The sequence below is a fragment of the Suncus etruscus genome, chromosome 17 (genome assembly GCF_024139225.1).
Source record: "Suncus etruscus isolate mSunEtr1 chromosome 17, mSunEtr1.pri.cur, whole genome shotgun sequence".
Taxonomy (NCBI): Eukaryota; Metazoa; Chordata; class Mammalia; order Eulipotyphla; family Soricidae; genus Suncus; species Suncus etruscus.
Window position 1 is genome coordinate 72,034,596 of NC_064864.1, and position 27,428 is coordinate 72,062,023.

At 59.2% G+C, this 27,428-nt stretch overlaps 3 protein-coding genes across 4 annotated transcripts in view; 1 reads left to right on the top strand and 2 right to left on the bottom strand.

The window, feature by feature from the left end:
* The window catches only part of INPP5A (inositol polyphosphate-5-phosphatase A), a 59,009-nt gene extending 44,637 nt beyond the window's left edge, over positions 1–14,372 (top strand). The window contains exons 9-16 of one of the 2 annotated variants that reach the window (XM_049790632.1): positions 997–1,081; positions 5,263–5,358; positions 5,541–5,615; positions 9,784–9,857; positions 11,584–11,695; positions 12,829–12,897; positions 13,295–13,382; positions 13,462–14,372. In XM_049790632.1, coding sequence (XP_049646589.1) covers positions 997–1,081; positions 5,263–5,358; positions 5,541–5,615; positions 9,784–9,857; positions 11,584–11,695; positions 12,829–12,897; positions 13,295–13,375 — 592 coding nt within the window. In that variant the 3' untranslated portion in view covers positions 13,376–13,382; positions 13,462–14,372. The remainder of the gene's footprint in view (positions 1–996; positions 1,082–5,262; positions 5,359–5,540; positions 5,616–9,783; positions 9,858–11,583; positions 11,696–12,828; positions 12,898–13,294; positions 13,383–13,461) is intronic. The other variant, XM_049790631.1, reaches the window with a different exon arrangement.
* A 1,042-nt stretch (positions 14,373–15,414) lies between these two features.
* On the bottom strand, positions 15,415–16,597 carry NKX6-2 (NK6 homeobox 2). Its single transcript, XM_049790617.1, has 3 exons — positions 16,186–16,597; positions 15,912–16,084; positions 15,415–15,802 (listed from the first exon to the last, which is right to left on the bottom strand). The coding sequence occupies exons 1-3, from the start codon at positions 16,589–16,591 to the stop codon at positions 15,545–15,547; spliced, it is 837 nt and encodes a 278-aa protein (XP_049646574.1). The 5' UTR covers positions 16,592–16,597; the 3' UTR covers positions 15,415–15,544.
* Positions 16,598–25,602: 9,005 nt separating this feature from the next.
* LOC126033487 (cilia- and flagella-associated protein 46-like) overlaps positions 25,603–27,428 on the bottom strand; it is a 40,276-nt gene continuing 38,450 nt past the window's right edge. Inside the window, exons 54-56 of the mRNA XM_049790457.1 lie at positions 26,308–26,410; positions 25,877–25,989; positions 25,603–25,739 (exon numbers count right to left, since the gene is read on the bottom strand). Of these exons, the coding sequence (XP_049646414.1) occupies positions 25,603–25,739; positions 25,877–25,989; positions 26,308–26,410 (353 nt within the window). The remainder of the gene's footprint in view (positions 25,740–25,876; positions 25,990–26,307; positions 26,411–27,428) is intronic.

Sequence of the window (27,428 nt, forward strand, 5' to 3'; positions counted from 1 at the left end):
ATACATGTGACCCAGGTCATGGTACCTGCACATCACACACGTGATCAGATCATGTCACCTGCATCTCCTACATATGACCTAGATCCTTTTACTTGCATTCCACACACATGACCCAAATTCATGTCATCTGAATTTTACACATGACCCAGATCCTGTACCTCGCACACATGACTAGGCCATTCATGTGCTTGGGGGGGATCTCCCATCACAGAGTCTCAGTGAGCACATGATGACCCCAGATGACCACTGAGGGCCCCGGTCTGGCAGGATGGTGCGATCCAGGATCGCTGCAGAGGCCAGGGGCACTGCCTGGGGTAGCTGGGTTACCTGTGAGGAAGGGAGCTCAGGTCATGCTTAGTTGGAAATGGCCCAAGCATGTGCAGGTGGGGACAGGCTGTGGCACCCAGCAGCTCTGGGAGGTACCAAGTACAGTGGGTAGGGAGTTTTTCTTGCATGCAGCCGACCCGAGTTTGATCCCCAGCATCCTCTGTGGTCTCCCGAGTCTGCCAGGAATGATTTCTGAGCATAGATCCAGGAGTGACTCCTGAGTGCCGCCAGATGTGGCCCATCCCACCCCCCAAAATGACCAGACAGCCATATTGGTCAATGCTCAGGCATTGACCGCCTAGACCCCACTTCCCACACTGAGAGAAAGGGACCTAGCCCCTTGGAACCAAACACATTGGGGGGAGGGTGACAAGTTCTGACGAGACCAACCCTCCAGGAAGCCCCATGTCTGTCCAGGATGAGCATTCTTGTGGGATCCCCAGCATGAAGAGCCCGATGCTGGCCACAGCACTGCCCAGGTCTCCCCCGATGAGCAGATGGTGCCACAGCCCCCGGGCTGCCCTGAACCATGAGAGTCATGTGGTTCTGGGAGGTCAGCAATGGGCTGGGGGTGCTGCCCACTGACTAGGGTAGAGTTAGCACCACGGTTCCCCCTTCCCCTGCAGCCATGGTGGCCTCCTTGACTCATGACCATCCCCTTCCCTGCAGAATTGCTGACCAGAGGTTCGAGAAGGCTGCCTATTTCGTCTTCGGAGACTTCAACTTCCGGCTGGACTCCAAGTCTGTGGTGGAGGTGGGTGCTCATCCAGCTACAGATCAGATCCTAAGAAGGAGGCTCCCTGTGCCCAAGAGTAACCCTAGGTGGGCATGGATGTGGAGATCCCCCACAGTTGGTCAGCAACTTTTCCCTCACCAGACACTTGACCGCTAGTGTTTGGGGCTCACTTAGGGGACCTTAAACCATGTCCCTGAGCCCTGAGTGTGTTCCTGAGTGATGTCCATGCTGTGAGCAGAGGCCCAGTGCACTTGCCACATCCACTGTCCTGACCAGAGTGTCCTGGACCAGGCCTCCTCTCAGGCCATCACCTTCCGCCTAACTAGGGGGCTCCGCACCTGACCCCAATGCCATGCTTTTCCCTGACCCATGTCCCTGAACCCGACCCACAGTGCCAGACCCTGCCCCTCCTGATTGCTTCAACATACTGTGGAAATTTCCATGGGGACAGGAGGTGCACCACTCATTCTACCCCAGTGGTTTTAGACATTAGGAAGCATTTGGACTGTTGGGCATAGGCAGGTATCTGCATGGTGAGGAGAGGGGCCATGGCTGGGGTACACGGTGGGGGTACAGGGGTGTGGGGTATAGAAGTGAGGTGCAGGGACATGGGGTACAGAGTTGTGAGTACAGGGATGTGGGGTACAATGGTGTGGGATGGGCACATCTCCTGAGCTGAGTTCCAGAAGGGAGAGGTGTCCCAGGACTGGGAAGGCTGCTGGTGGCTCCAGCTCGGGCTCCTGCTTCAGATGCAAATGTATACAGTCTCCGGAGCAGAACTGAAGGGCAGTGCCCAGCTCCGAGTGGTGTTGCCAGAGCTGTAATTAAACACACAAATTAAACGTGCTCATCCTGTGTGTCTGCTGGGCCGTGGGCAGCCGCCGATGAACGCCGGCGTGGGGCTCACAGAGCATGTTTCTACGCGGTGACAGCTGGCAGCTGGGTGCTCAGCTGGCCACAGTGACAGAGAGTGACAGTGGTGCCAGGCGTACCCGTCTCCATGCCGTTCGGCCCGCCCACCTGCCATCCCTCACCATGATGGATGCGCTTGTGAAGCGTGGCGGGCATGTTCAAACCCACTTCCTGGCAGGTGTAGGGCCCTGGGGCCACTGGCAGCTCCCCAGAGGGGACGTAGTCCCCGCTAGGGCAGACCCCACTTCTGGGAAACCGTGCCCTCCCCCTGGTGCCCACCTCAGGTCGGAAAAGGGCAGGGACACAGGTAGCTGTACCCAACATCACCCCTCACACCTCATGCCAGGAGCAGGGTGCGCCAGGTGGAACACAGGTTTCCTGCCATCTGCAGGCTCTGGTGACCCAGTGTTGGCTCCCAGCTTGTTCCCTGAGCCTCAGTGCCCTCTAGCCCTGCAGATGAGGGAGTGGGGCACAGCCCCCAGGCTGGTATTTTGGCCCAAGGACCTCCCCTTCCCTTATTCGTCTAGCCCTCGGGCCTGTGCGTACTGAGCTGTGTGTAGCTGGGTCTCCAGCTTGTGGGTGAAACTACAGCTTAGTGCCCTGAGGTACCTTTGGAGCCTGTTGTCACCCACCGGCTCCCAAGCACACTGGTAGGGTTGCGTCTTAAAGCCACAGCAGCTGTAAAACCCACTGAGCAGGATTCCCAATCCTGACTGTTCTGGGTGATCTATGTATGGAATTTTCTTCCCCAAAGCAGGGGGATGCTGCCGCCCCGCTCAGGACAGCTTAAATGATGGGACAAATTGTGGGGCATTTTCTGTTCACTCTAATGAGGTACAGTTGTTTTTTTTGTTTTGTTTTGTTTTTGTTTTGTTTTGTTTTGTTTTGGTGGTACTCATCTTAGCCCTGGCAGGGCTAAGGGACCATTTAGAGTGACAGGGAACAAATGCAGGTCAATCATGTGCAAGGCAGGTGTACTCTCCACTGAGCTACCATTGTGGCCCCTAATAAGATAGATTTCCAAGGGTGCTGGGAAGGGATGGGGGCTGAGGGAAGCGAGACCTCTCTGCCCCTACAGGCCAGGTCACTTATTATCAGCCTCCTGGCTCATGGTGCTGCTCGATTTGCTGAGATGAAGGTGGGGTGTTTGAGGCCTCAACTGAGACCCAGCCTTGCCTCACCACCCTGCTACACACTGCCCAAGCCACCTCACACCACAGCTCGGGCAGCAGTGGGGCTCGGCCAGGGGGCAGGTCCTCACTGGACACAGGTTGGCGGCCGTTCACTGCTTCCTTCTGGAACCATCCTGGAACCCTCCCATTTGGGTGCTGAGGCCCTTGGTAGGTTTGACAGCACCCAGCTGCACGAGTGTCTCTGGGCAGTGGGCAGGGTCCAAGGCTCTGGCCACAGGCGGCATGAAAGCATCTTTATGGCCTGTTGTTGTTCTGGGCAAACAGTCGACAATGTGCGGCCAGTGCGGGAGGTGGAGCTGACTTCATGCGCAGAGCAAGTGCTGCCACCAGCACTGTCCTGGCCCATCCTCCCCACAGCTGGCACCTCTGGGGTGGCCCCAAGCCTGGCCCCATGGTGCTTCATGGAATCATCTCAGGGCGCCTTTCTGGTGCTAGGCATCTCAGTTGTGGGTCTGGAAGTCTGGTGGGGCCCTTGGGGGGCATGGGGACAGAATGTCAAGCAGTGGGCACACCACTGCATGGACCTTCAACAGCTCCCAGGACTGCAGCCGGGGCCTCATGCCCGATGCCCATCTGGCCTTGTTCGTCTGGAGGCACAGGGACAAGCCTGTGAGGGACCTTCACTGTGCCTCTAGGGACTGGCCCTGCCTCAGACCTCTGAGCCTTGTTCTCACCTAAGGTGCTTTTGTGCCTGGAGTAGCAGGAAGGACTCGGTCACCAGTGAAGGTTGGGCATGAGTGACCATGAGGGGTACATTCCGGAGAGGAGGCCGAGCACCAAGGAGCCTGATAGGAAAAGGGGAGTGATGAAGAGTCATGTCACAGCTTATGCCGTGAGCCAACAGTGGGTCTTGGGACAGCCCCAGAGCAGAGGCCAGGAGTGATGTCCCATAGTGTCCCCTATATTCCTGCCTTCCTCTGCACCCTGCTCTTCTGGTGGGCACTGGTGGGTCTAATACAGTGAACTTTCAATTGGGCCCATGCCTGGCCAAGCAGCACCCTCATTAGGGAGGCTCGCCAGGAGTTCCTTGGGGGAGTCTCTGATACCCCTTACACCTGCCCTGGGCTTCACCTGCACCCCATCAGTTTGACCCATTATCTGCCTAGGAAATGGCTTTACCTCACCACAGCACCCCTGGGTCCCTCAGCTGTGCTTTGTGAGTTCTAGACGCGGCTGGAGGTGGAAGAACCCTGGACCGTTTGCTGTGCTCCCTGCAGCCCCCCAAATCTGCTATCAGCTGCTGTGCTCTATCACCAAGACACATAGGGCTGACTGGGTGGACACTGGCCGACCCTGGCCCTGGTTGTCTCAGTCAAGCCCACTGCTGTAGGGAGAGTCCCTTGCCTGCGGGGGGCCTCCCAGGCTGTGCTCAGACCTGCCCGGCGCCTCCCTAGAGTGACTCTGGGGTCTTTCTTTGCAAAGGGCTGGACCATCACGGGCAGCAGGAAGCGCCGGTTCTGCCTGAGTGCTCGCGGCTGCGGGCCTGAGGGGATCAGCCTGTTGGCAGGTTCCCAGCAGATGCCACTGGGCCGCTGCCTTTCAGCTGCCGAAGCTGCAGCACTTATTAGCATCGGGCCGGAGGTGCCCATTGTTGGGGCCTCTAATCTGTGCCTGAAGGCCTGGCTGACTTCTGACAAGACTCCAAAGCCACTCAGCCAGCCTGATCCGCTGCTCCAAGCTGAGTGGCAGTGACTGCCGGCCCCAGTGACCCCAAGTGACACATTCCACCCTGACCTTGTGTCCGAGGGCCTCAGGGCAGGGCCACAGGGACTTGTGCTTCTGAGTAAGGACCCGGAGCCCCTCTGGGCTCTGGTCCACGAGGGCCAGCCCCGCCAAAGCCCTGTTCAGCACCTGAGGTCGTCGCTACCCATCCCACGTGCATGGAGCTGCCCCAACTCACCTCCATGTCCCATGCTGCCTCAACATTGGGCCTGGGGGAGGGGTCTCTAGGCCACAACCTCTGGTCAGGCCCTTCACTGAGCCCCCATGGCCCCATCCGACCTTTCACAGACCTCCATGGCCCCTCATGAGCCCCTGTGAGTCCCTGTGGCCCACTACAAACCCGCCGGCCCCCCAACCCTCCTCTCTCTGCAGACCCTCTGCACCAAGGCCACCATGCAGACGGTGAGGGCCGCCGACACCAACGAGGTGGTGAAGCTCATCTTCCGGGAGTCAGACAACGACCGCAAGGTGAGCCGAGGACACGGGTTAAGGGGATGTGCGGGGGAATGATACAGGGGAAACATGGAGGTCACACATGGGCGATGGGGCTCTTTCTGGCCACTGACACTCCTGGGGCGTGGGATCAGAACAGCTGACACTCTCAGGGTGCAGGGTGCCTGGCACTGACACCCTCGGGGTTGGGCCCCCAGGTGATGCTGCAGCTGGAGAAGAAGCTGTTCGAGTACTTTAACCAGGATGTTTTCCGGGACAGCAATGGCACCGCGGTGAGCTGTCCCACCCTGTCCCGACTCCACCTGTCAGGCCCAGAACGGCTGTGGGGGTCACCTGCAGCCCAGCCAGCATTCCCTCTTCACAGCCCTGCCTGTGTGCGGGGGCGAGGCACCACGCGCCATCCCAAGAATGGGCCTCAAGTCTGCACTGCCTCCCTTGTATGCACGTGTGTGCTGTTTTCTAAACATTTGCACGTAGATGTCATGTCTGCGTGTCTGTGTGCGCACCTGAGTTGACATGTTAGCATGCATGTCATACCTATGTGTGCATATACCTGTACATGAGTGCCTGCATGTGCACGTGTGTGTCTGTGTGCACTCCAGTCCTGCTCCCTACCCTTGGGCCCTCTGCCCTTAGTTCCTGCACAGCCCAAACTGCTCGGTATCCTGTCTGTTCCCCAGGCCCCGCATTCTCTGCATTCAGACCACATTGTGCAGGTGCTTCAATGCTCATGCCTGTTTCCCCACAGTTAAAGGGTTCTTCTTGTCTGGGTGAGCTTAGTGCTGAGAAGTTAATGATTGTCAGTGATGGCTGAGCCATGTCCTCATCTCTATCCCTACCTCACTTTCTCAGCACCCTCCTTTTTGTCTCACCCTCACCCCTGGGCCCTCCTGAAGGACCTCCTGTTCCCTCCTCTGTCTCCCCCACCCCACCCCATCATGCAGTTCTCTGGGCACCTGGGGCAGCTCTGGCTTTGCTGACTGGAGGGACTCAGCCCTGCCCCTCAGCCCCATGTGTCCAGCTCACAGGAGACCAAGTGAGGGTGAGGACAGAGGCCCCTGGAGGAAAGCAGTGGGCACTGGCAGCTGAAGGCCAGAAACTTCCAGAACGTGCCAGAAGGGGCATCTGGGAGGACAGGAATGGCTCCTTGAGGAACAGCCTTGCCTGTGCCATGGTTCGGATCCCGAGAGGGAACATGTGTCTGGATGATAGGGCTTCTCTGAGGTGGGCGAGAGACACTGCGGGTGGATGTGTGGAACGACCCACCTACTGGAACATGTAAGGCTGCCCGGGGGCAGGAGCACGGGGACAGGCCCCCCAGAGACGCGCCTGCCTCAGCCTCATTCATCTCCAGCACAGGAAGTGCTGATGGCTGAGCCGCCACCTACCTGGACGTGCAGCCCCACCTGGATGTGGAGGACACACCGCCCAGACCCATCGCCCCTTCATCAACCACCGGTCTTGTACCCGACTGACAGAAATTTAATTCAAGCTGGCTCCTGAAAATAATTATTGTATTTTAAGGGTAGTAATCATTGGCTGGGACATGATTGAATGTGTCCATGCTTATTGACTTTTTCTATGATTTATAGCTTTGTTTAGTCGATATTCTCATCGAAATTGTATAATTAATTATAAGTGTGGCTGTCAGGCAGCAGGATGGAGTGCCCTGGTGAGGATTTGGAGAGATTAAATTCCCTGTGACTGTCCCAGGGCAGGCGCGGCCGTGGATGGAGATGTTCCGTGTGTTGAGCAGCTGCTCCGGCTGCGCTGCGTTGACGTCCCGGCTCCCCGGTGCGCTGCTGCCTGGGGCGAGCTGGCTGCACTGACAGATACGGACAAGCCAGGCCACTTCGTCCCCGCCTGTGTGCGGGAGGGCACTTTTTCACTTTGTAATCAAGAACCTCGAAGAGACACGAAATCTGTCACCACGTCTGTGAACTGCCACTGCACAGATGCTGAGCAGGAATGGACGTGGCAAGGTTTCTGATCGGCTGAGCTGAGACACGAGGGTTATAGGCCTGGGCACAGGCTTGTCTGAGGTCATGGCAGTCGATGGGGCCAGTCGAGCTCCCACCCACCTCTCTCCTGCTGCACATGACATTCTCCGAGAGCTAGGGTGTGATGAAAGAGGGGAGAGGCCCTTCTGAGAAGCCCCGGGGGCTCTGCACAGCCACACAGCTGCAGCTCAGCTACATCACCTGCATTCACTCGCACGCACACCTAGGCTCAAGGAAAGATGAAGCCCTTTAACTCCCAGAATTTTTCAGTGGGTCAGCCTAAGTGGTGTTGAGTGGAGTCAGAACCTGCACTGGGGGGTCTGAGGCATGTAGACATGTATGTTTCTGCTTATGCAACCTGGGCCACGCTCACACCAGCCCAGTGCAGGCAGTGCCCAACCCTTGTTGCTCCCAGCCATACTCTGGCATGGTTTTACCCCATCAGGAATTCAGGTGTGTGCATGAGCGAAGCCGGGGCCAGGAGCGCTATCTTCCCATATTTCAGCCTCGGGAGGCTGGAGGTGACTGAAGAAAAGGACTCTCCTTCGTTAGGAGCTTTGAGATGTTTCTGGGCCTCTGCCTGCCACCCTACACTGACACTGACTCAGCCCCCCACGGGCACAGGCTCAGGAACCATGTGCTGAAGCCGGGACATTTGAGCCATCTTTTGCCAGGCCTGATCAGGAGCACTACAGGGACACTGCCTGAAGGTGTTGGCAGAGGGGACTCAGTGCCAGTGGGCCACAAGGCAGAGGACAAGCCAACAGGCAGCCAAGCGTTCATCCCACCCGCCATAGTGACAGGATAGAACTCCCAAGCAGCAGTTTGGAGAATCCATCTTGGGACCACAGGGATCGCTGCTTGAAGTTCAGGGCACCCCCAGGAACTGTAGTTGTCAAGGGTGACAGCCAGGGAGGAAGTGATAGGTGGAGAGCAGGGTACTTCGCAGCCCCTGATCAGACAGAGACCTGTCCCCTGGCAAGGGGGTGGGGCCGTAGGGTCAGAGGGGAAAAGATTGAGGACTTCGGGTGGGTGCTGGTCCCAGCTGCCCCCGCCCATCTTGGTGAGGGAAGGGAATGGCTGGGTATGGTCCAGCAGCCACGCATAGATTCTCCTGAAAGGCCTAGAAACGCAGGGCACCCCTGTAGGGACTGGAGGAAGCCAGGCAGGCGAGACTGTCTCCAGCCGGGTAGGTGCTTGGAATGTGTGGCCATGAGTGCAAGAATGGAACATTATGGCTGTGTCAGTGTGGATATGGGATAGTGGCTAACCCGCTGGGTATAGCTGGAGACTAGCTGAGTGTGACCTGGTAAATGTGCACTTGATTAACTCTGTATGTGATGGGAACGAGTCTCTTCTGAGTTAGTATAGTGTCGCTAGGTGACTAAGCAGAATGATACTGGATGACTGTGCAAGTACCAAATGTGACTAAGTAATGGAATGTAACTGAGTGTAATTGTGTGACTTGTTGACTCTAAGTAATGGCATATAACTCAGTGTAACTGGCTAACTGTAAGTAAGAAATATGGTGACTCTAGGTAACGGAATGCAACTGAGTGTAATCATTTGTGACTTGCTGTCATTGAGTAACTGTCACTGTAACATTTGTAACCCAGTACGTGTAACTATGGCTGAGTGAGTAACTAATTGGACCTGAGTCTAGCTTAAGTGGGTCACTGGGGGTCTCTCTAGGACTTTGTGACCATTTCTAAACAACTCCGTTGGCCCCACCGTGTGTCACTGTTTTGGAGTGACTGTGTGTAATTATGTCCTTTCTGAGTAACCATACCACTGTATATCACTTTCTGTGTGGCTGTATAATTCACTGTTTCTGTGTCACTGTTTCTGAATGACTGAGAAACTAACTGCTGATGGGACAGCATTGAGCACTGAGCTGAGATCTCCACCTTGGTCTCCGGTCCTCACCAGGCAGGGCCCAAGATCTGTGACTGCTCCATGTACCCCGAATTATAGGGATGTGGAAGGCACCAAAATTGGGCAGCTCCCCTGAATGCTCACATCTGTAGCTCCCTCCCAAGTCACCTCAGCAGAAAGTGCTCCCAGGGGGGACTGTCTGTCATCTGCTCATAGACGATCACCAGGAGGCCTCAACCTGGCTCAGGGTGTTGCAGCCTGGCACGCGGTTACCCTGAGCACATGCTTCGATGGTGATGGATGAGATGGTGGGGCTGAGGGGACCTGAGGCCACCTGAGGACTGTGGGACATGACTGATGTCATGACTGATGAGCAGGGCCCCAGGGTGCAGGTGGGGACACGTCACTGCTCAGTGTGGGCGCCTCCCAGGGATACAGGCCCTTGATGCTGCACACTGGGCACATGGACACCTGGTAGGGGGAGGGGTCCCTCTACTGGCTGTAGGACCTGTGGGGCACTGCGCCTCGCTGAGTTGACTCCCTGTTTGTCCCCGTGTCTCTGCAGCTCCTAGAGTTCGACAGGGAGCTCTCTGTGTTCAAGGACAGGCTGTGTGAGCTGGACATCTGCTTTCCTCCCAGGTAAGGAGGGAAAAAGTGCCCCCAGGCCAGCAGCCTTCACCAGCTGCAGACCATCACTGTCCCCAACGCGGTGTCGGGTTGTCCATGCTCTCGGGCTGGGGGGCTCCAGCGGGGCTCCATATTTTACGCACACCATGTTGTTTGGCTTCTTCATCCACATGGCCGCTGCACCTGGCACTGAGCCTCAGCAGCACTCAGGTTGCGAGTGGCTTGGGTGTGGGGGCTAAGGAGCATGTTTGTGCAGGCGTGTGGTCACTGCACGGGACTTTGCCCAGCATACCAGCTGTCTTCGTGTAAGTTTGTATGTGACAAAGGCATGTAAGAGCTGCATACGCACCTGGTTGTGTGTGCACAGATGGGCAGCCATGTGACCCGTGTCCTGGGGGAGGGATCGTATGTGACCATGGGTATGGTACCTGAGCCCTGCATGGACATGATGTGGATATGGAATCTGTATATGCATGCAGTGTGTGCTAGGTCTGCGAGCTTGTGGGTAGAGTTTGTGTGCCTGTGAGTGCTGTCAGTTGCATGTGGAGACACACAGTCTGGTTTGATTTTCCTGAGCCCTGTTGAACAGAGGGAGCCTCACAGGGTCCTGCGGAGGTCCTGGTCTTTGACCTCCGGCTCCTGAGGCTTTGTAAACCAAGAGGGTGTGGCTGAAGCTCACTGCAGGGAGGCGCCTGAACAGCTGTGTTTCCCAGACCCTGACTCTCTGCCCTTCCCTTCACTCCTGTCTGTGTCCCGACAGCCCCCAGCTGGGAGTGGCCGGCCAGTCAGATGAGTGTGATGTGTGTGTGCTGGGCTCACCCGGGCCCCAGCTCCCCAGTGTCCTAAAAGGTCCTTGTGCTTTTCTCCCTCATGATGTTCAGTGACAGCTGATAGTTGGGAAATACTACTGGTTTCCCCTGTGTGACCAGGGCCCAGTGAGCCTGCAGGGACCTCAGAGCTACCTTGTGGCCTCTACTCTGTCCTGCCCCACCTGCACTGCCCCACAGCTCTTGCTCCAAGGGCCCAGCCCTGCCCACACCTGATCTCCAAGCTCCTCTGTCACCCACGCCCTGTGGGGAGGAGAGGGTTGGGGGCAGACAGGTGGGTGCTTGTTGGTTTATCACAGGCCAAAGATTGTGCCCTTCCTCCCATCAGCCCTTGGGTGCTGTCCTTTGATCCCACCCCTCCAAGTTTGCTTTCATATAAGTGCAAGGCCAGTGCTACATTAATCTCTATCACCCTCAGTGGGCCCCAAGATGCCCACAGGGAGGCCTGGCCAACTCTTGCCTCTGGTGACCACTCCTTTCTCCTGGCCAAGGCTGGGTCTTAGGGTGCCAGGGGTACCCTTTGCAGGGTAAAGCATCATGCCTGACAGGACCTTCCTCCTGGTCAATGAGGACTGTGGGCTCACCAGGGAGCACCTGGCCCCAGGGGTGGGTCTCCCAGCAACTGGGGCCAAGCTCTTCCAGCTCCTGAGGGCATCACTGCCAGTGTTGGGGCCACCATCTGCAGGGAACCGCACCCAGTTCAGTGTTGTGCCACACCACCAACTCACCCCCACCCCCACTAGGAGCCTCTGACCCCTGAGGACTTTCTGGCCTTTGTCCCCAGCAGAGCTCATCCCCAGGGTCCCCTTGCTGTGCCTGGACAGCACAGATCCAGGCGGTCTCTGTTCCAGAAGCTTCTGCACGTGAGTCATCTCCCGCTGGCAGGGGGTGACCAATCGCTGTGTCCACAGCTACCCGTACAGCGAGGACAGCAGCCAGGGCCAGCTGTACATGAGCACACGCTGCCCTGCCTGGTGTGACCGAGTGCTCATGTCCCCCACTGCCAAGGAGCTGGTCCTCAGGGTGAGTAACGGCCACATCCCAGCCAGGGATGGCCCTGGTGCACCCCAGACTGCTAGCAGCCCAGGTGGAGGATAGACGGTGGGATTGGGTAGTGGGGAATGGGGACAGAGGTAGGTAAATGACGGGTGGTGGAGGGGCGTTGACCCTCCCAGCTGTTGGGCTTGTATGGAAGGGAAGTGCCCAGCCCTGAGCTGGTCCACTTAGGATGTTTTCAGGATGCTCCATTTGGGATACTTGGCCCACAGAATGATCTCTCTGACTCGAGTCAACCTCCACCTTGTAGAGGGTTCCTGATGGCAGGTGCCTGCACCCCGTGAGCTAGGATTCACCTAGCTGCTGGTCCTCTGCTGGGGGCTGCCCAGGGGCTGTGTGGGGGCCATGCACCTCCATGTCCTCACCCACCCACACCCCCTAGGCAGTCTGGATGGCCCTTCATCCATGAACCTCACCTACATCCGTGTCTAGGCTGGGCCACACTCAGCACTGGATATGGCCAAGAGGGTCAGCAGCCTCATCACTGGCTGCTCGGGTCCCAGGCACCTGCCCTGCCCGGATTCTGGAGATAGGGCCTGCCCCCCATGGAGGGGCTGGGGCAGGGACAGATGAGGCAGCTGGAGGCTCCAGGCTCATCTATCATGGCGCACTCGGCTGCCACAGGCATGTCGGAAACAGCAGCGGAGAAGGCTGTCCCGGAGGGAGCGGAGCCAGTTCAGCAGTTGTCGGCTCAGGATCAGACACCCAGAACTACTTTCCCACATCTGCTGGGTCACTATCCCTGGCACGTGGAGATGAGTGCTGGGGACGGCCCTGCACCCCACCTCGGTACCTGGCAGTCAGGACCACAGCCCAGGTGCAAGTGCAGCGTGATTGGCACCCAAGCATGGCCATGCAAGGGGACCCTACAGTGTCAGTGGGTGCAGGCAGAGTACCCACAGTGCACTGACCAGGCTGGTATGGGGCCAGCACTCCCCACATCTGCACTTTCAGATATAGGAGCCAGAAGAGCCCAGCAAAGGTGCCAAGTGTTACCAGGAGGGAACTCTGGTCATGGCAACATCGGCACCAGTCTCCTGGAGTGGGTCATGGGCAGCAGAGGCCTAGCCCCACTCCTGTCCCTCTGTTTGCTTCCCCAGTCGGAGAGCGAGGAGAAGGTCATCACATACGACCACATGGGGCCCAATGTCTGCATGGGAGACCACAAGGTGACACCGTCCACCCAGCAGGCCTGTCCCAGTGATCCAAATGGGCCAAACGGGGTGGCAGGCGAGGGTCCGACGCAGAGGTGCCCAGGGCAGGACACGCAGGACAAGTCGTGACATTTGTCCTGATGTCTCTGCTGGTCGGGGGCTGGGAGCAGGCATGTGGACGAGGGTCAACTTGGGAAGGGTCATTGGCCCCTGGCCCTCGCCCAGGGGAGGAGTGGCTGCTGGGGACCTGCAGTGGGCATCCTGCTGCACTCACGGCTTGGACGCAGCACGGAGATGTGGACACTCCATTGGGCACATGCCCAGCTTGCTCTGTCCTGCCAGTGGCAGAGCCTGGGCAGTGCCCCCAGTGTGGGTTCTGGGGGTCCTGACGCCTCTCTTCTCCCCACTGCAGCCCGTGTTCCTGGCCTTCCGCCTGGCGCCCGGGGCAGGTAAACCTCACGCCCGTGTGCGCAAGTGTTGTGTAGTGCAGTGACGTGGGGGTAAATATCCTTCCCTCCGTTCCTCTCTGAGCCTTTCCTGGTGCACCTGTGCCTGTCACTGACCCTTGCTCCCGCACAGGCAGGAGAGGGCAGCGGCATGAGAAGCCCCCTCACGACCCCCTGTAGTGGGCGGCAGGAGCAGCGTCCACCCGTCCATCCGTCCGTCCGAGCCCCGAGCCACCGCCACGGCCGGCCCCACACTCCGCTTCAGCTCTGGCCTGTTCCGGAGCCGCCTCACATACCTCACTGTCTTGTCTGTTCATGTGACATCAAGTAGAAATACTGGGTTTTTAATAAGTCACAGTGCTGTTGCCAAAAGTCTCGTAGACAGCAAGGCCCCCGCCGCGGACCCCACGCAGCAGTGTGCACAGCCGCCCGGGGCCCGTCGGCAGCTGAGGACAGTGGGGACCGCCGGGCAAGCCGGGTCCCCGCCTTCACTCCACGACCCCGTCATCACTCTACTGCCATGTTCCATGGTTTCTGAATCACACTGCGGCTGCTTCCCATTTTATATCTATAAATATATATAAATATATACTTTTTAAAGTAATTTATAAATCTTACCCAAACGTAGGCTTAATAGACTTTCCAGGCAGATGGGACAGCGGCAGGCAGCGTGGTCCCCGCCAGCCTCCAACCCTGTGGGGCAAAGGAACGTTTGCAAACTCTGAGCAGCCCAGGGGCTGGGTGTACCTGCCGGAGCTGGCCATGTCTGTCCGTCAGTCCGTCTCCCCTTCCTGCTCTGCGGTGCCAAGAGAGTCAAGAGTCAGGGAGCTGAAGGCTGAGCGTGAAGTGCCCAGAGAGACTCGCTCTGCCTGGCTACCCTGGCCAGCTTCAGAACACTACAGACCCCTGGGCCACAAGGCAGCCGCTTGTTGTACACGAATCACTACTATTGTGGGTGAGGCCAGCCCTGCTGGCCACCTAGGAAGGCTTTAGATGTGGCCCTTCTGTTTCCTAAAGCAATAAACCTGATCATGGTGACAAGTGCTCCTGCCTCCTGCTTCTTCCCACCTGCGCTCACCACATACCTTCCCAGACCCGGCCCCTTAAAAGCCCCATTTCCACCCCATTCCCACTGGGTGTGAAAGCACAGGTTTGTCAGTGGACCCGCTCATGCTTGCTCATTACCGAGGGGCCTAGGGCACCCCTCTCCCGCAGCTGGGGTCTTTGCACTGGCCTGGAGCGCGAGAGCTGTGTGCAACTGTAACCTGCCCCTGCACTCCGCAGGAACTCCTGAGTCCTGCTGGGGCGGGTGCTGCCAGCAGCACCCTCCTGAGTTTTAAATCGCTGCGCAGTAGAGCCATTGTCATGTTTTTGTTCCCACCGGGAGGAGGGCTGGCTGGCCACTGGGGTGAGGGGTGAGGGGGTTACTGCCAGATGTCAAAACCATACCTGATCCTGACTCCAGTCCCCACACCCCCGGACGCCAGTGAGAAGCAGAGAAAGTTCCAGAGTCTGTCCTACGGCTGGAAGCTTCCCAGGGTCCAGCGCTTGGGAACTGAACCGGGGACGGTTGGGGAAAGCTCGCTGGGCGCTGAGCGGGACCATACTTCCAAAACCCGCTTAACTAAGTGTTGAACCAAGAAAGCAGCAACGGGCCCTCAGGCCACGGGAAAGAGGTGTGCTTGGGACCCGAGTCTCCCACAGGAAACTGTTTAGGTCAGACCCAAATGTGGCTCATTTGCAGGAGCCACAGAAATCGCCGGGCCTGTAGGTGCCTGGGAGGAGGCCGAAAGGGGTGTCGAGGGGGAGACAAGGCTTACCTGCCCCGGCCCGGCCCCGCGCGTCTGCTCCGGGATGCGCTCCGCTCAGTCCTCGCTCCTCCCGGCGCCTGGGGCTGCGACTTGTTCTGGGAGGCGGCCCCGGAGGGTCCGCGCCGGGCCCACTCCGCAGAGCCTCCACTCGGCTGCCCCGCACCGGGCGCCACAGGCACAGGCCCCCCAGGTCGTTGCGCCCGACCCCCGCCGCCGCCGCCGCGCGAGGGGCCCCAACGTTGGGGTTTGGGAAGGAAGAAACGCGGCCCGGCAGGGACGAGTTAAATAATTTATTGAGCGTACAAAGTGGCTCCGCCGAGCGGCCGCGGTCGCCCCTTCGTAACTTCCTCTGTAAAAATATAGCCCCGACCGGCCCCGCGCTCCGCCGCTCGTTCCCGGCCCGGCTCACGCGTCCCCCGCGCCGCCGCCGCCGCCGCACGGGCTGACCAGCGCCAAGTTCGAGGGTTTGTGCTTCTTGAGAAGCCGCGTGATCTTCTCGTCGTCCGAGTTGGGGTCCAGGGGCCGGTTGTACTCGTCGTCCTCCTCGGCGTCCGAGCTGCCCGCCTTCAGCTTTTCGGCGTCCGAGTCCTGCCGCTTCTTGGCCGAGGCCATCTCCGCCGCGTGCCGCTTGCGCCACTTGGTGCGGCGGTTCTGGAACCAGACCTGGAGGCCGGCGGGGCCCGTGAGAGGGCTTCCCCGCCGGCCGGCCCGCCCGCCTGCCCAGCCGGGGCCCGCGAGCCGCCGCCTCATCGTCCGCCTGCGCCGCGCTCACCTTGACCTGGCTCTCGGTCATGCCCAGCGAGTAGGCGAGGCGCGCGCGCTCGGGGCCCGCCAGGTACTTGGTCTGCTCGAAGGTCTTCTCCAGCGCGAAGATCTGCTGGCCCGAGAAGGTCGGCCGCGAGTGCTTCTTCCTGCCGTCCTTGTCCAGCGCGCCGCCCGCCGGGGCTGCGAGGAGCGCGGAGAGAGGGGCTGAGCGGCGGCGGCGGCGGCGGCGGCGGGGCCCCGGCCCGGCCCGGCCCGCGGCCACCCCCGCGCCGGCCACTTACCCGGGCCGGCCAGGCGCGGGTCCCTCCAGGGCGAGCCCTGCACCACGCCGGGCCAGAAGATGGGCGGGCGGCCGGGCAGCTCGGCCAGCGGCTTGGGGTAGCCGCGCGCCACGGCGGCGGCGGGCCCGAAGTAGACGCCGGCCGACGAGGCGAGCCCGCCGAGGCGCGGGAGCCCGCCCAGCAGCCCGCCGCCCGCCGCGCCCACCGGCCGGCCCAGGATGTCGCTGATGCCGTGCGGCGTGCCGAGCGGCAGCTGCGCGCCCAGGCCGCCCAGGCCGGGCGCCTTGAAGCCCGCGGGGCCCTGCAGCGCGTAGGGGAACAGCGACGTCTTCATCTCGGCCATGTTGTGCAGCGCGGCCAGCGGCGCGCTGCTGAGCACGAAGGCGCCCGGCCGGTTAGCGTCCATGGGCGCAGCCGCCGCCGCCGGCCCGGGCGCCCATTCGGGCCCCGCCGCCGCCGCCGCCGCGCCCGCCGGCCCGGGGACTTCGTGCGCAGCCCGGGCGGGCGCGGGGCGCGGCGCCGACGGCCCCGAGGGCGGGCGCGGGGCGCGGCGGGCGGGCGCGGGCGGGCGGGCGCGCGGGGCGGCGGGCGGGCGCGGCGGGGCGGCGGCGGCGGCGGCTCCGGGGCCGGTCGGAGCGGCGCGGCGCGGGCCGGGCGCGCTGATAACCGCGGGGCCCCTGCGCGGCGGGGGCGCTGATTGGCTGCGAGCTCCCGCGGCCCGGCCATTGGCCAGCGCGCCCCCCGCCCCGGCCGCGCGGCGCCACCGGCCGCTCCCCGCGACGCGCCCCTGAGCGCCGCAGGTGCCCGGGCTGTAAATTCGGCCCCTGATTTATCTCCCCGGGGACGGAATAAATCCCGGCGATGGGAATTTAGTTAGGCAAAGGTTTTAATGGGGAGCCGGGGGAAACGCGCCAGCAGACTTTATTGCCCGCGAGAATGCAGATTTTTTTCTTTTTGGGCCACACCCGGCGGTGCTCAGGGGTCCCTCCTGGCTGTCTGCTCAGAAACAGCTCCTGGCAGGCACGGGGGACCCTATGGGACACCGGGATTCGAACCAACCACCTTTGGTCCTGGAGCGGCTGCTTGCAAGGCAAACACCGCTGTGCTCTCTCTCCGGGCCCCAGAATGCAGATTTGGGGGCCCGCACGGCCGGGCGCCTGAGGAGCCCCCGCGCCCTCGGGCCTGCGGGCGCGTTGGCGCCCCGCTCCCATGCGCGAGGCCCGCAGCAGGGTCCCGTGGGCGGAGGTGCTTGTCCGCAGAGCTGCCTCTGCCCACGGGCGACTGACTTCCCCGCAGGGCCGTCCGGGTTCCTCTCCCGCCGGCCGTGGAGGCGCAACGCGAGGCCGGCGTGACGCTCCAGACCCCGCGACCTCGGCCCGTTGGGGCAGGAAGAGCGCGTCCGAGCAGGGGCCTCGAAGTCCAGGGGGCTCCGGGCCCACTGGCCGCGCCTGTCCTCGGGACTCAGAGACTCGCTGAGGGTGCGGGCCGGTGAAGAGCCGTCAGTCAGCCGCCGTGTCAGGGCTGCGCTGGGCGGCGCCCCATCCGTTATGTGCCGGTGACAGCGCCCAGGGTTGCGCGCTGGAGCGAAACCTCCGCAACGCGGGGGCCGGTGGGCTCCCTCGACGGTGCGGTTCGGGGTTTGGGGACGCCGCGGCTCGCGCGCCCTGCAGGTCCCGCGCAGCAGGACCGGGGCGACGGGCGTTTCTATTTTCGTTTTGTGTCGCGCCCCTGCGCGCAGTCCGTTTGCCGGCCTCCGAGACCGAGTGTCGCCGGGCCCGCTCCGGGTGCCCTCCGGGATGGTCGGATCCAGTCGTGCCGCGCTCCCGCGCCGCTTCCTCGGAAGAAAAACTCAGCACCCGCCCTTCCCGCGACGCGCGGGCTCCCTCCGGCTGGCGCGCAACGCGGGCTCCTTCCTCCGGGCCTGCGCGCCCTGCTGGGGCGAAGAAAGGCACCGAGCCCGGCCGCAGCGGGGGCCCCCACACGCGGACCGCGGCCCCCCGCCGCTGAGGGACGCGACCTGCCCCCGTCCCAGTGAGCCCAGAACTTGCGAGGTCGCCTTCGATGTCTCAGGGAGGGCTGAGGAGAACCGAGGTGCTGGCTCAGCCTCTCTGCACCTGCCCCGGTCCCTTTCCTGCCTCCTCCCCACAGGCCTGGCCCGCCAGACCTCCCTGCTCACCCCAGTTTCTAGGCCCTAAACATCTAGTTCTATGTACTGGCTCAGGGGCCTACCCAGTATCGGAGGGGAGTGTCGGGGAGCTGGGATGAGGCCTCAAGGATGAGCAGAGGCTGGGACCCTGGATGTTGGGTGCAAGTGGGGGCCTCCCTTCGGGGACCAAGTGGAGATGGTCGCGGGGCGCCGGGCCAGGCCACCTTCTTGGGCTGGGCGCACTGAGCAGCCCTTGCAGACGGGGACTTTGTGGGTCCCCACCTGCCAGGTCCTCGGCGCCTCCACCCAGGTGGCTCCTCCCGCCCAGAGGCGCCCCGGGCAAGACCTTCACCCCTCTTCACCTCCTCGCTCACCTTCCCACGCGGGCACCTTCATCCACTGCAGCAACAGCGGCGGCTCCTGCGCGTCCTCTGCTGGCCATGAGGCCACATGACAAGCTGAACCACTCCGTTTGGGCTGCAGGAAGCCTAGAGTGCCTGGACAGAGGAAACCCAGGAAACCCAGCTCAAGGTTCCGTGGTCTTGGTCTAAAGCTCAGCAGTGATGAGCAGGGCTCAGGCTGAGGTCCCAGAGGCGCATTCCCTGGATCACCTGGGCACACCTAGTGCACCTGAACACACCTGGAGAGGGGAATTAAGTCCAGTCCGCTCCCCAAAATGCCCGGTGCACATCCCTGGGTCCCCAGGTAGTGTCCTGTGGGTATCCCCTCCCCCAATTTCTTACTTATCCCTGAATGATCAAACCGCCCACACCTGGCGTGGGCGGGAAGAAGAATCTATTTGGGGGAGAGAGGGGATAAGGAGAGTTAGAGAGAGAATGAGAATCAGAATCGGAATCAGCAGAGAAAACCAACAAGGAGAATCCGCAGAGACAGCAAAGGGGAGTCAGTCGGCAACGCAGCCTGAAGAGCAGCTGACAGGGAAACAGAGGCAGAGAAGGAGCTGCTAGGAAAAGGCTTAGCATAGAAGCCATGTGAGGACATGTAGATGGCACTTAGGACCGTGAAATTAAGCTGGCTGACTCCTGGAACTTCATCTGACTGCTTTGTGAATTTTTCTGTCACCCTGCAATTCAGACCCGCCAGGCCATAGGGGCTGCAGGAGCTGAGCCCAGCCAGCCGAGAAAGGCCTCACCATCCTCGCACCAACTCTAGGATTCCTTAATTTATATTAAAACAACAGTATCCCTTCTTTCCTGGAATTCTTGGGCACCTGCCTGAGTGGCAGAGAATCCCTGAATGAAGAAGCATCTCCCCCATGAAGCCAGAGGAGGTTTAACCCACTCCCCTCAGCCCTCGGGGCATTTTGGGCCATTCTCCTCAGCAGGCCTGGGGCCCCCATCTGATCCCACAGCCACCACCCTCTGACAAACTTAGATGAGCAGTAAGGAGGTCCCCGGGGCCAACCTAGGAGCCACGCAGTCTGGGTGAGCATCCTTCCTCCTCCCGTGTACCCTCACCCGGGCTCATGCCCATGGCACTGCCCCTCTCCTGTAGCTCCAGTAGCCATCCAGAGACAGCATGGACATGGACATGCAGGCCTGGTTCCCCAGAGCCATGGAGACAGATGGTCAGTTGGTCATGCAGGGACTGGAGAGTGGACAGACCGCTGGCCCTCAAGGGTTCAACTGAACCCGAAGTTCTGGATCTCTCCCCTGCATCCCAGGGCCCCGGCTCCTCTCCTCACCTGTCCTTGAAGAAGTGATTCTAGGAAACAGATGAAAGGTGTTTTGTTGGAGGGGCCCCAGGTTCGAGTGAAGCAGAGAGAATGGGTTCACCTCAAGTTGAGGAAAAGGAGCAGTTAGCAGTTGGGTGCAGTCAGGCTGCCTGTCTCCTTCTGCTGACCCCTGGGTAATGGTGTGTGTGTGTGTGTGTGTGTGTGTGTGTGTGTGTGTGTGTGTGTGTGTGTATGAGCATGTATGTATGTGTATGTGTGACTGCATGTTATGTGTGCATGAGAACGTGTATAAATCTGCATGTACATCAGTGTATCTCCTGTTTGTGTATGAACGTGCTTATATGTGTGTAAATGTGTATGTATGTCAGTGTGAGTGAATGTGTGTGAGGGGACAGTGGGATGGTTCATTCCTGGTGACTCCGACTGCTTCCAAGTCTGTTGATTCCCCTAACCCTCACTTGCCACTGCCCCTGCCTCAGGGCTGAGTTCCACTGGCACTGTCTCCCTCGAGTTAGACATTCCAGCATTTTCTCCAGAGATCACACAGTTTGGGGCTGCCGTGCATGCACGGGGAAGAGGAACTGGGGAAGTGAGCAGGAAAAACAGCGCCCAGGAGAGGGGGGGGCATGCAGACCCCAAGAAGAGTGTGTGCAGCACAAGCCCTCCAAGTGCCTCCCCCCACTGCTGAGGGCTAAGGCCTTCCCTATGCCCTGTGGGTGGATCTTGGGCACCATTGAGAGGCCAGGCTCTGGGATCTGTTGGAGAAGAAGGGAAGTGAGTCATGGAGGTGTGGGGAGCCCTGAGAGCACTGATCAGGAACCCCAAGTTTCCATAGCCAGGTGAGGGCACCCCCAAGTTCTCTTAGAACTCTAGGATTCTGCAGCTCCGAGGCACCACCTGTCCCAGCCAGGGGCATCTCAAACCAGGCACTCCCACCAGTTCAGGTATCCAGCAAAATGGGAACGGTAGCCCCAGTTCAGTATCTCAGCCCCTGTCCCTCTTCACAAGAACCGGACTCGGACATGAGTGCGTCTCGGCCAATCACCAGCATCTGCCTATCTGACAGGCTGTGATAAAATTATCAATTAGATGAGACTGGTCAGGCGTGCAGGGCAAAGAATGGGCAGTGCAGTCCGAGCCACCCCCATGGCTCTTCCCCTGACCCCCACAGTGCCTGGGCACCAGACACGGGGGGACGAGGCAGGCAACCCCCATGCCAGCCAGTGTCGGAGCCACACTCCCCCGCCCTTCCAGAAGCCAGGGCGCTCAGCCCCTTTCTCTGGGCGAAGACCTATGGAAAATTGATTTCTCTGTGGGAAATGGGATAATTAAATGGGTTGTTTCTATCTTCATCATCATCATCATAAAACGGGGATGGGACTGTGCACGGGTCTTCCGCTCAGGCCCAAGCGTTAATTGAATACGGATAGGGCGGCTGGCAGCGGACGCCAGAACTGTGGGCTAATGATACCCGTGAATCACTTTTACAAGATAGAAAATTACTGGCTCCTGCAGGAAGATCATTAAGGAAAACAATTGTTCACAGCAATTGAAAATAGAGTTTTAATTATTTAATTCAGAAACTAAACTATTAGGGACCAGTGTTGAATGAGGGGTGTAATGGACATTTTTCCGCAAGTGCCTGTCCTTGCTTGATTAACCCACCTCGTGTCTTCACCAAAATCAATCCAGAGGCCTGTTCTGGCTGCACCACGACTGCGAGGCCCCACGAGCGACACGGCTCCTGGGGGCAGATCTCCTCACAAGGTGGGTCCAGGGACAAAGGACACAACGTGGGCACAACCTCAGGCCAGGACTCCCTGGCAGGTGCCTGCTGCCTGCCCACCTATGAGTGAATCTCCCACTACCTTTGAGCCCACCTGTGAGTCCCCATACCTGAGCCCCCCACACCTGTGAGCCCCAGAAATTTCAAGACACAGCTAAAGAACTGGAATCTAACTGATCTAGGCTTCAGAGTCCAAGCACAAGGGACTTGGGGCAGAGCCTGGTCCCCCCCTAAAAGTGCCCCTTGCTGTGCCCTCACACGCAATCTGCTGTGACACTGAGACACAGCACCTGTCCAGGGCAAACCAGTTGCAAATCAGCCTGCAGGGCCCCACCATGTACTGTCCCCACAGGTGAGTGTCCATAGCAGCAGAAGAGGACAGAGGTGGTATGAATGAACATGGCTCTCCTGGGGCACCCAGACCCAGATGTGCTGTTTCATGGGATGACCATGAGTGCCCCCTTAGACCAGGAACCGGGATGTGTCCCTCTCATTGACCTCGTGCTGGGTTCAAGGTCGATGGTGTTTCAGAGGCCATGACCAGCGGCTGGCCTCATCCAGAGATCTGGCCGTCCCACCCCTGCCTGCTGGGCCAGTCACGTGGCATCGGGGAAACCGCAGGCTGGGCCCGAGACGGGTGCCCCCTCGACCCGGACCCACGTTCTCTCTGGAACCCATCCAGAGCCTGCCCGCTGGTCCTGCCCAGGCGGCACTGCGCGAATTACATTCCGGCTCCTCTTATTACCAATAAATTCCGAGCCATCTTTTTTCTCCTTATAGTTTTTAGGGTTACATAAATTTCACCTCGGCAATTTTTTCACGCTTGAATATATTACAGATTGCCACTTCTGTTATAGAAGCTAATTGATAATGTGATTTGTTATGTTGCTGGGACATAATTCAGAAAGTTATTGTAAGGCCTTTGATGCATGGAATCACACTCCCTGTTAAATATTCCTCGCTTGCATAGACGCACGGTAAGGTAAAAAATGTGGTGCTGCTTAGATGAAATATTTCCAGAAGCTTTTATTCTTGTTGTTTGGGTGGGTGCCAATGTCTTTCTAGAAGAAAAGCTCATCTTTCCAGTGCTGCTCTGATTTGAATTGATTTCCTGGTCATTAGTTAGCTTTTTGAGAAACTGGAACAAGCATGTGTGTATATATTTGAAGAGATGGAAAACCAAACAATATCAATGTCATAGAGAAGGGCAAGTTGTTTTAGCTTCAATTTAAAAAACTTATAATCTTGAAGTAAACTGTAGATTCACAGGAAACTGCATATCCAGTGCAGGCTGGGAGTGGCCCTCAGAGGTGACCTGAGCAGCCAGGATCCTGGCAGGTGGACCCAGGGATGGGGTGGTGGCTACTGGCAGACCTCCACTCACAGGATGAGCGCTCAAAGAAGACGCAGGTGTGTACATGGACCTGGTGTACCTGGTATATCTGCACAAATGGGCATGCCTGTGCTTGCTGGAGTGGCAGTGTCCATGTGAGCACATGTATTTGTGCCAGGCATGTGTGTGCAGCAGTGTGTGTGATTAAAGTCACACATCTGTCAGTGCACAACTTAGGTCATGAGTGTGTGTCTACACAGACTTGCGTGGCTGTGTGTGTGCAAGGATCTGTACATACGTAGTGTGCATCTGGTGGTGTGTGTGGTCATGCATGAAGAACAGAAGGTAGTGAGTGATGTGTGCACAGGTGTGTGTCTAGGTACCTGTGAAAATGTGTGTGTGAATACCTGATGCGCAGGAGTAGGCGAATGCAAGTGAGCATTGTACAGCTATGTGGCATGTCCGTGCATAGGGAAGTATGCGGGTCCCAGCTGCCAACACATGTGCGCATGTAGCGAGGGGAGATGTTGTGTCCCTGTATGTGTGAATGTTTTCCCATGTGGCTGCTATTTCACACACGTGTGGGGAGAGGTGCCCTTCCTCTAGGGGGAGTGAAAGGGGGCGCTGGCTCCTGAATGTGTACTTTTACCAAAATGGGCGGTCCTTGCATTTTCCGGAGTGGCAACTCCATGACTCCTCTCCATAGACCCAGACACACGCACAGACACTTACACATGCGCACAGACACTCCACACATATGCGCACAAATACCCCAAACATGCACAGACACAGATGCACACAGACACCACACACACACAGGCAGACACGGACACATAGGTCGGGGCAGCAGGTAAGGATGCAGATGGAACGCTCCTCCTCCCCCAGACAAACCCAGGAAGCAGAAGCCAGCAGCCACCTGGCCATTTATTGAGACGTGTACAATGCACCCGTCAAGGCCCTGGCACTTCAGAGAACCAGCAAAGGGGACTCCACATATTGTCTGAGGTGGAGCTGGGATCCAGGCAGAGCCCCCTGCAGTCCTCACTGGACCACCCGCCCACGAGTGCCCAGGTAGGCCTGCTGACCCTTCCTGGGGTATTGGAGGTGGGTATTGCTGCCAGGCTCTACATCAGCCAATCACCTGCCGAGGCAGCCCGTACAGGACCGAGTTGAGGGTGACGGTGAGCCAATCAGCACCTAAAAGCTGCTCCCGCATGAGCGGCACCCTTTCCCACAGCACCGGCGGCAGCTCCTCTGCAGATAGACACAGAATGGGGGGGCCCAGAACCTGGGTGAACCTTCTGTGGGGCCTCCTGCCCTATACCCCAGAACCACCGTCTCTGCCTTCTCCTGAAGGAAGGCTGCCCTGGGGCAGGGTCCTCGCAGTTGCACCAACCGAGGCTCTGCCCAGGGTGATTGCTCACACACACTCATTCATGCCGCCACATCATGTTCACATGCACGCATGTTTACACACACTCACACACATGCACACATGATCACACACTCACATGTTCACACATTCATACTTGCACACATGTATGTGGGGTGGGCGTGGACGACTGGGCCTGGTACCTGGTCTCAACAAGTCCTCAGCTTCCATCCTCTGAAAGGCCCTCAGGGTTTTCCCAATGGGCTTTGCAGTCTGGAGCAGATCTGAGGGAGAAGGTGGAGACTGGGGTGCAGCCTGTGGCTTGGGAAGGGAGGGAGAAAGGGGGAGGAAAAGAAGGGGAGAAGAGGAGGGAGGAATGAGGGGAGGGAGAGAGGAGGAAGAAGCCAAAGGCTGGATGAGGTGATGGAGGATGGGGAAAGAAAGAGAGGGGCAGAGGAAGAATGATGAGGGAGGTGAGAGGTGGGGGAGAGGTGGGAAGGAGGAAAAAGGAGATGGGGTAGGGAAGTGGGTAAAAGGAAAGAGAAGAAGGGGGGATGGGGCCGGGAAGGTGGCGCTACAGGTTAGGTGTCTGCCTTGCAATCGGATGGACTGCGGTTCGATCCCCCGGTGTCCCATATGGTCCCCCAAGCCAGGGGTGATTTCTGAGCACTTAGCCAGGAGTAACCCCTGAGCGTCAAACGGGTGTGGCCCAAAAACCAAAAAAAAAAAAAAAAGAAGGGGGGTGAGAGGTATAAAGAGGAGAGGAGGGGAGGGGAGAGGTGGAGAGAGGTATGGAAGAAGGAGTGAGGAGGCATAGGAGGGGTGAGGAGGCGTGAGGGGCTGAGAGGAGGAGTGGGGGACTGAGGAGGAGGGGTGAGGAGAGGTGAGGAGGGTCTGAAGAGGGGGGTGCTCACTCTCCCAGATCATCCCTGCCCGTAGCACATTGTCCTGAAGCAAGGTCGGCCACTGGTTGCCCACAACACTGCGTGCCCCGGCCAGGCTGAGCAGGGCTGCCGTCTCCACGGGCTTCTCCAGGGGCCGCTGTGAGGAGAGACTAAGGGGCCAGCCCCCACCCCACATCCTGTCACCACCCCAAGGCCGCCACCACCCATTCCCAGGGCGGGTGGATGGGGCAGCACCTGCGCCTGTCTCTAAGGGTCCTGCGTCCGTGTGTCCTCTGGCGGGAGATGCTGAGGTCCAGGAGCACCATCAGCCGACAGTCTGTGGGTGGGCAGTTCATGTGCTGGGGTTATTCCTGCACCGGATTCCCTCCCTGGTCTATAAGGGTGTGGGGTGAAGGGAGGTTCCAGCAGGGGGAGGCACGAGTGGAGGAGAACGGGAGGATGGGAGGACATCACCTTCAAGGTTCATGGCTGCCAGCTTCTCAGGCCGCAGCTGGGCCAAAAGGTGCTCCCTCCCATAGAAGAAGAAGCCGCTGCAAGTGCCCAGGATGTGTTCCCACTCGGCCTGGCTGCATAGGGCCCAGAGCAGAGACTGGGTGATCGGCTCCCAGCATGCCCGTCGGACACTGCTTGCTCAAGTGCGCACACTGAAATGTGCTGGAAGGGGCCCAGTCCCAGAGGAGCCCAGGCAGAGGCGGGGAAGCCCATGCACAGGACAGGGCATAAGTGACCAGGATGGCAAGGGGTGAGAGACAACAAGGGCCAGATGCAGGAGGAGCAAGGGGTGAGAAACAACAAGGGCCAGATGCAGGAGGAGCAGCCAGACCATACATGAGATTGTCTCAGGATGGGGCCCTGCAGGGACCCACAACCCATGCCTGACCCACCTAGGGAAAGAGGCTCTGCCCAGGTGACCAGACCAGTAAGCTGTAAGGGAATCCTGGAATCTGTCCAGTATCTCTTGTACAACACAAACAGGGCTCAGAAGGTCTGCAGAGAGCAGGGAAGAGGCGGGTATAAGATGAGGGGTGAGGGGTGTGGGGGGTGAGGGGTGTGTGAGGTGAGGAGGGGTGAGGTGAAGGGTATTAAGGTGAGAGTGTGTGGGGAAAGTGAGGGTAAGGTATGGAAGGGTGAGGTGAGGAGTGTGTGAGGTGAGGAGAGGCGATGTAAGGGTATGTGAGGTGAGGAGGAGAAAGGGTGAGCTGAGGGGTATATGAGGTGAGGAGGGGTGAGGTGAAGGGTGTGTGAGGTGTGGAGGGGTGAGGTGTGGACAGGTACAATAAGGAGGGGTGAGATGAGGAAGAGTGAGATAAGTGATGTGTAGGTGAGGGTTGTGTGGGGTGAGGAGGGGCGAGGAGACAAGTATGTGGAGTGAGGAGGGGTAGGGCGAGGAGAAAAGAGGTGAGGGGCGTTTGGAGTGAGGAGAGGTGAGATGGGGTCATCTGAGGTGAGGAGTGGTGAGGTGAGGAGGGGAGAGGAGGGGTGAGGTGAGAGGCCTGTGAGGTGATGGTAGAGGTGAGGGGTGTTTGGGTGAGGCAAGATGAGTTGAGGAGGGTGAGTTGATGGGTGAGGTGGAGTGTGTGGAGGGAGGAGGGATGAAGTCAGGAGGGCTGAGGGGAGGGCTGTGTCAAGTTAGGGGGTTGGGAGGTGAGGAGGTAAGAGGTGAGTAAGAGACTGAGTGAGGTGGGGGTTGTACGGGGTGAGTTGAGCATGGGTAAATTGAGTATGGTGGAGTGAGGACTTTAAGAGGGGTATTTGGGGTGAGGCAAAGTGAGGGTTGTCTGAACTGAGGAAGGGTGAGGGGAGGAGGGGAGGGGGAGCGGGATGAGGAAGGGATAGTTGAGGGATATGTGAGGTGAGGAAGGGTGAGGTGAAGGATGTATGAAGTGCAGAGTGAGGTGAAAAGGGGTGAGTTGAGGGGTTGTGGAGTGAGGAGAGGCTAAGTGAGGGGTGTCTGAGTGAGGAAGGGTGAAGTGAGAAGGGGTGAGGTATGTGTGGGATGAGCAGG